The 8,079-nt window shown below is 33.1% G+C and overlaps 1 protein-coding gene across 2 annotated transcripts; it reads right to left on the reverse strand.

Annotated features, from left to right (window-relative positions):
- Window positions 1-4,253: 4,253 nt before the first annotated feature.
- LOC108345100 (uncharacterized) lies at window positions 4,254-6,999 on the reverse strand. Of its 2 annotated transcripts, XM_017583673.2 has the most exons (4): window positions 6,879-6,999; window positions 6,166-6,262; window positions 5,489-5,618; window positions 4,254-4,724 (listed from the first exon to the last, which is right to left on the reverse strand). In XM_017583673.2, exons 1-3 carry the CDS (start codon window positions 6,879-6,881, stop codon window positions 5,494-5,496), a joined length of 225 nt encoding a protein of 74 aa, XP_017439162.1. In that variant the 5' UTR covers window positions 6,882-6,999; the 3' UTR covers window positions 4,254-4,724; window positions 5,489-5,493. The 2 variants fall into 2 exon arrangements, with proteins under 2 accessions (XP_017439162.1, XP_017439161.1); XM_017583672.2 differs by lacking the exon at window positions 4,254-4,724 and having other exon boundaries at window positions 5,226-5,618.
- Between the last annotated feature and the right edge of the window lie 1,080 nt (window positions 7,000-8,079).

Here is an 8,079-nt window from a genome sequence, read left to right on the forward strand (position 1 = left end):
GATTCGATGTGCAACCAATACATAAATATGAAATGTAACAACAAATGTTCTTTCATCAATAATCCCCAACATTCTACAAAATGCCTAAATCTTCCAACACTTGATTCCTCCGCACGTTGTCCACATCCAAAATCCATTGACAAACATATTGCTCCCTAACTTGTTGTAGTTCTTCCTACAAAGATAATAATGCACAAAACATGAATCCAATGCAACATTTGTATGAAAGATGCACGACTCTCATTTTGGGGTTCCTTGTTTGTTTTCCCTCGTTTCAGCTACTTCTAAGTAATCTGGGAACAATTTCTTAACATTTTATTAAGAAATTCGTGTCACATAAAAATACATTTTCTAGGACCCTGGGTTCACCAACATAACTAGTACCAAAGCCGAATGAAGTGGGTAATTGTGTTCAAGTTTTTTCACAACAAGGCCAACTAGGTTCACCACTCTCATTTTGAGGTGGCTTGTTTTTTTTCACAGCAAGGCCAACTAGGTCCATGACTACCAATCCAACAAAATTACAACAACAATGTAAGATTAACCAAACAACATCTATACAAATCAGTAACACAACAAAATCCACTTGGGAGACATTTCATACATAACCAAAACCATCCACAAACAACATCGTGCATGTATTCAACCTTCATTCCACTGAAATAAAAAAAAAAAATGAACCTTGACTGAAGCCGAGGTGTGGCGGTTGGAACACAGACGAAGAAAAAGGTGTGGGTGGGACTGACAACCCGAAAAACCCCTCTTTTTGGTCCACCGAACAGTCCACACTCCGGCGATGCTCCGGCGGCACTCTGGTGGCACTCCGGTGGCACTCCGGGACAGGGACGGAAGCAACTGGGACGAAGCGACACCTTCAACGCGCCCCTAAGTCGCTGGGCCGGAATGGACAGAACACGATGCCGTGTTCGCTTCGAGCGGTCGACGTCGGAGCTGCGGCGGTCGTGAAACGGAACCGGCTGGACGGGTTGAATATCTCCAACACGGCCTTCAACGTTGTCCGCCGGCACTCCGGCAAGCACTCCGTCTCTCTCTCGCTAGAACCCCCTTTCTCCAACTCTCGGCCTCTCTCTCTAGGTCACAGCCTCCCTCTGAATGTTCGCGCCGCTTCTCTCTCTACAATGTTCGAAATGAATTTCAAATTTCAAACGCAACTTCTAACCTTGCCCGCCCCTTGCCACGTCAGATTTCGGCAGCTTTTTCATTAAAAACGTGGACCGCTCACATTTAGACACGTGTCCCGTGTCTAAATGTTGTCAAATGAAGTTGTTCAAGTATCATTTTCCTTATTATAAACTTGTGGAAACATGTGTGTTCGTTTTTCTTAAGGATAAATATTATTATAATTATAAATTTAAATATAAATAATTTGTATAACTTTATTATAAATAATTTTTATTTATTTTGTAGGTAGTTTTATAAATAAAAATGATTAAGTTTAAAATATTATTTAAATTTAAAGAAATGGTTTGATAAAATAGACAGAATAATTTTTTAATTTAAATTATTTAAAGGATAAAATTAAAAATTATATGTGAACACGAAAAAGATAATCATTTATATATAGATGTAGAATGTAAAATCTCATAAAATAATATTTTAGAAGTGGTGGTAGTGGTTTAAAAATAATGAAACTCAATTATTTTAATATTAAATGGTTTTAATATAAATAGTTTTGTTAGAGAGAGTTTCGTTATTTTAAAACATGTCATCTCTTTAGAAATCACTTTTCTAGAGTTGTCTGACTTCTCTCTAGGATCTTCGCTCCAGGTTCATATGTTTGAAGATTGGAGACCGCTTGAGTGATCCTCGCGACAAGATCTTCAAATCTAACCGATTAGTTTTTTTCATAGAATAAATTAGTTTATGCTTCTTTCTTTGGTCAATTTTGTTTTTCTTTTTGCATGTAAGCTTTTGTGCTTGCATGTGATGTTTGAGTTTTCTATAAGACTCTATATTGATCAGTGGTCTTAACAGTATGCACTGATCATGTTTCTTTTGTTCGTAGGAGCATATAGAGATTCATGTGCATTTGGTATTTTTTAGGCCTTTTAGAGCGACTTCATCATCTATAAGGTAAGGGAAGCTAAATATTCTGTTTTAAGTTTTAAGTACTTTGATAATATGTGTTGGAATGTTTAAGTAGAATTAAATGGATTGAGCTTGCTAAAATTTTGTTATATTGTGGCATGATTGCGTGAATTTGGTTCGAATATTCGTTGTCTGATATTAAAAGAACCTTACTGTGATTGCTAGTTAAATGTACCTGTTTTGGATGCGTGGATTGGTGGATTTGATATTATAATTGGTTGGAAATGTCATGGATCTTGGTACAGTGAAAGTTAGAGTGATTATTGGTGTTTGGTCCTGAACATGTGGTGCTGAGTGGTGATTTTGTACAGCTGAGCGCTGGCCTTCCAATGGCCTTGATTTGGTCTCTGGACACAGGGCATTGAGCGATGGTCCTATATCGTTGAGCGTGCCCTCCTACAATTTATGTTTTTGGTTTTTTGTATTTCTAATTCTTGATTTGGCTTAGACTGATGTAAATTACTTCGGTGCATGTTTATTTTGTGGTCATAACATAGAAAAACACAAGAACACCTAGTGGAAAAGATGAATCATTCTAAGAGTAAAGCAAACTAGAACCATAGAAACAACAAAAATGGTAACAAAATTATGACAAGTAAGAACAACACATAAAAAGCAATAAAGATAGATAAGGAAACCAAGGAAACTTAGCTCTTGAAGAACCAATGCTCTTAATACCAAATGATGGAAACTTCCTTAGTTAGGTTGGGCCAAAACTAGGAGATGTGCATGGAGAGATGTTTCCTTGGATGGATGGTGCGAAAAAGTGGTGGTAAATGGTCCAAGGATGATGAGCTAAGGTGTGGATGGGGTAGAAGCTCATGGCTTCTAGGAGATATGGTGGTGGTGGTGTAGTGTTTGGTGACTCCAAGAGAGATTAGGCCAACTCAAGGAGAAAAGTGAGTAGAAAGGCCTCATGGGTTGTTCTGGTCTTAATCTAAGATGAGTAGTATGACAAAAAATGGACAACATAACATTACTCAACATCAAAGTTGAATACATGATAGGAGACACCTCTATTTACAGGTTAAGGATGTTTTCTAAAAATTTTAAAAGCATGATCTCCTACCTTTGCTCTTATTGGCTAAAACTGAGGCCTTCAAAGGAGTGGATAAGTGTCCACAAATTCTCTCCAAAGGACATGTGACCACTAACAAAACACAATCCTCTCTATTCCTAGAGTATCATGTGACCATTTATAATTTATATTTCATAATTTATAATTTAATAATTTTTTGTTTTATTTTTTTATTTTAATATTTCATAAATTTATAATGATATATTTTATTATTTTATAATTTTAATTAACTTTAAAAGTTAAATAGCACAAATATTTTAGAGAGATCTTGTCATAATGTTCTGACAAAATATTATATGACAATGTATAAAATGAGAGCTAGAAGATAATATAATTGTCACATCATATAGTTAAAATTCTAAAATAAGAATTCAATTGAAATTTTTTAACATTTTAAGGACTCAATCGATTGCAAAATTTTGATGGACACTCGATTGAGAGTTTGCATTAACTAATTCTTTGAACGAGTTCTTTGAATGAGTTGTTCTAAAATATAAATTTTAAAAAATTAATCTTTTAAAGATAATTCAATTATGTATGTATAAATAAAAAAATAAAATCAAATTTTAACAATTATTCAATAATACCAGTTTTTCATTAATAATTTTTTTTTATTACTTAATTTAAAAAAATATTTAAATAAAATTTATTTATAATTATTAGAATTTATTCATATCCGTACCATTAATATTCATACCCATTGTCTATCCAATACTTAAAAGAGTAGTCATCAAACCCACAACAAATCCACATAATGAGATGCATCATTTCATAATATCATTCAATCATATAAAATGCGATTTTTTCCTGGTAAATTGAAGAAGAAAACTAAAATTATGTAGAATTTCGCTAATTACTATTACTAACAAAATAAATAAGATACACAAAATAGTGTAGTTCAAAGCTTAGAAGCTCGTTTTCACCGTTAGACCTTATTCATGTGCTCTCTTCTTCCATTCCTTTCTCAGTTTACACATAATGACATAATAACTACAACTACGACAATACACTAACATCTTTCCTTTTTTTTTTCTTGTTATTGTTTTGAGTCAATGTGAGATTTGCAACAAATGTTAAGCTTGGTGGATCTCCTTATTTCTCATTTTCAATTGGGTTGCAAATATGGCACAATGTTTATCTGAGTATAGTAAGCATTCATCATGTTTATGGTTGATAATTTCAATGAATGGTGAATTGTGCTATTAATGTAATCTTTAAAACTATTCACTTGTAGAGGTTCATATTGAATTGATGTGTATGGTCATCCTTCTTTCCCTTTGTGGTGTTTGTGCAATTAACAATGCTTATGATTGTGTTAAATAGAGGAGGGCATGGCGGTGTGAAGTGCTGAAATAGTGGTGAATAATGGCTGAGAGAAATGGGCCTTCTTCATTCAAGGTTGGTTTTAGAAAGTCATTGTTTTGCTTCTTTACAATGACATCGCTTATGTTCGTCTTGTAGCGGTTCTTTGTTATGCAATCCACATATCATCCTAATCACATGGAGTATAATGTGATACCCAATTCAAAGCATTTATCTGCATTAGATGGTTCAAAGTATCAGATGCCGAAGCAAAATGTTGAATCCTCATTTGGGAACAAAAAACTAGTGAAACATGATGAAGGGAAATGCCACCAAAATGATGAACTTGTTATCAAGGTTTACATGTATGATTTACCACGAGAGTTCCATTTTGGACTCTTGGATTGGAAACCAAATGAGAATAGTGTCTGGCCATGTTAGGAATAATATACCTAGTTACCCTAGGGGCTTGAATTTGCAACATAGTATCGAGTTTTGACTTACATTGGATATTCTTGCATCAGAATTCCCTCAAGCTCCTAAGGCTAGGACTATAATCAGAGTTCAGAATTCTTCAATATAAAAACGTTCATGTTAAATCGGAGGGATTTACAAATATAATGTGGATAAATCTTTAAAGACAATAATCATTCACGCCTCAAGAAATCCATTTTAGATTGTGTTTTGATCAAATTCTCCAACACTTGTATCATATTATCAAGAAAACTCTAAACACTTCTTCAAAAGTCAAATAAAATATATAAAAGATTCTAAACCAGATGGTAAAGTTAAAGGTTGTGAGTCATCCCACAGTTGCCATGATTTGGGGTCCAGCTGACAAGATGTAGCAAGCAATCCACTTTGTTGGATGGACAATACCAGATTCAGTTTCATAATAGAATAACTAGTCCAATTGTTATCATTTTATTCCAGTATATTCTCAAATAAATCTTGTGTTCTCAAAAAATGACTAGTGGATTTTAAGAAAATGCTTCATACTTGAGTCAGGACTTTTTTGTTTCTTCGGCATCAATATGTCTCCAGGGGTTGAGAGCTTCTCTAATAGCCTGAGCATCCGGGGAGTTCTCCCAAGCACGCTTTTCTGACTCCAAAACAGTTACTTTGTCATCTGTACAAATACAAGGCAAGGAAAAATTGAAACAAAAATCAGACTTTTATAAAGTCAAAATCCTTTGGTGAAAACAATCATGGGGGGTTATCGCAATACCTTAGAAAACAATTATTAAATTCTCTACATACCCCAAATAACGTGTTTATTGGGCAACTTGGCCAAGACAAATAATGTAAAAGACGTGTATAACAGAGTTCACGATATTTTCCGAATTTCATTTTCATTGGAAGACCATGGTGCTCCATGAAAAAACATCACTACATTAGAATCCAAGATACTAATCTAGCAAACCAAAATCAATAATCAGCTAGTACTAGACAACTCAAGGCCATATCTTTTTCCTTTTCTTTTTTAATCCTTAATATGTTTCCTACCAAACCAACCTTATAGGTGTTCACTCAAAAGGTCATATCATATTAACCAGAATGAAAAATCTTTTAAAAGTTTTGAAAACTCACTTCAACAAGAGCATTAAATGGAAAATCAAGAAAAGGGTAATGCAGGGCAAGAGAGGTTAGAGAATAAGAAAGGAAAGTTCTCACACAGAAGCCAGTTTTGATCATGAACACCTCCATTGAAGCCCCGATCAAAGCAGATACAAACCCAATCTTCAAGTACCAATCAAGAAACTTCATTTTCAACTGAACCAAAAGGAAACAATGAATATTGAAGTTAAAATATGAATACACAACTGGTTAATTGCAAATTGAACACCACTTCTAATCTAACAGAGCTGCTGGAAATAGTTAAACTTATAGCTAACTGTTCAAGTACAAACTTATTGTGAAAGACTGCAGTCTCAACTAATGTATAAATGGATCAACATTTTTATCATCTAGAAGCATTTGACTACAGCCAGATAAGAAGCAAATTGAAGGAAGCAGAGGACACGTTGTGATTATGAAAAATCTAACACATTAAACACTGGAGTTGATATCAGCAAAAGATTTTTCACCAAAAGACAAGCGAATAGACAGTTGCTCAATATCCAAACACATGATTATTACCTAAATTGTACACTGCTCAATGCTGATTATCAGATCGACATTGAATTCAACTCAAACTCGACCCTAAAGAAAAGAATCACTAACTTCCGGAAACGGTTTAAAATAAGAGAGAACACAGTGCACTCATATTCCCATGATTTCGAGATTGTCCGACGAAAACATCAAATTGCAGGGAGCTTCAGTTCAGTTCTCTCTTATTCATTTTCTGACATTACCCAAAAACTAAAGATAATACAGAGAGAGAACTAACCATTTTTTATTTTTCCTAGAGAAGGAAGCGAAAAGAAATGGAAAATAACGTTGGAACGGCAGGGAGTGCAGGAATGGTCAGGGTTGGACAATGCAAGAATGAAAGGGGAAGAAAAACTTGAAGTTTTATTTATGCGTCTGAAAGAATAAGTTACATAACTCAAAAAAAAAAAAACTACCACAGATATTACATCATCTCCAGTAATTAGTCCTATCTGATAAGATATTATTTTACTTAGTTCTAATATACTGCATGTTCTTTTAAAATTTCTTACAATTTTATATCAACAATAAAATAATATATATATATATATATATATATATATATATATATATATATATATATATATATATATATATATATATATATATATAATTTCTTAATTTAAAAATCCAACTTGATAACTAGAGATAAATATTTTTTGAGGTTCAACTTTTTTAAATAATATTTGGGTCTTAACTTTAAGATCTTAATCATACCGGTGACCTAATTTTTTTTATAAAATTTAAGTTTAAAATTTATATTAATATGTTGTGAAAGATCAAATAAGTTAGAGATGAGATATATTAGGGTTGTTAGATGATGTGTTTATCATACACAACTATTTTCAATCTTGAAGTTAATATATTATTTTAAGTGTAAGGGAGAAGATTTTTCCCAAATTAAAGCTTAACAAGTTGGGAAGACGTGGAAATAAAAAATTCTGATCAAATTTTTTCCATCATTTAAATATATAGGTAGTGAGACTGTCATTGCAACATTTTTCCAAGGATTGGATGAATATTTTTTTGTAAAACATGGATTTGACAAAGTAGCACAACTCGATATGTTTTATAGTAGACTTAGACTACAAACAAGAATGTTATTGAATATCTCAACAAAAGTAATTATGATGATGAAGAGTGTTAAGGAAGTTACTACAATAATTGAATCACTAGCAACTAGTGATCACCAAGTACAATATGACATAAATTGTAGCTAGGGATACATGATGACATATTAGAACAAAAGAAACTCATTTCTTAGCAAATGGAAAAGTTGAAAAAGCATATGGAAAAGCTATAGCGTGAGTCACGAGCTTATAGTTCCACGCAGCAGTAAAATATGATTTTTTTTGTGCAGGTGAACACTAAAATGGTCATTATTCTGTTGCTGAAACTGCAAGGAAAAAAGAATTACACTTCATGAATAACAACAAAAG

This window comes from Vigna angularis, chromosome 8 (genome assembly GCF_016808095.1).
Source record: "Vigna angularis cultivar LongXiaoDou No.4 chromosome 8, ASM1680809v1, whole genome shotgun sequence".
In the NCBI taxonomy this organism is placed as follows: domain Eukaryota; kingdom Viridiplantae; phylum Streptophyta; class Magnoliopsida; order Fabales; family Fabaceae; genus Vigna; species Vigna angularis.

Coding starts and splice junctions, on each gene's coding strand:
- LOC108345100 (XM_017583673.2), bottom strand. Junction 5,619..6,165: donor CATGATCAAAACTGGCTTCT/GTGTGAGAACTT, acceptor GTATTTGTACAG/ATGACAAAGTAACTGTTTTG.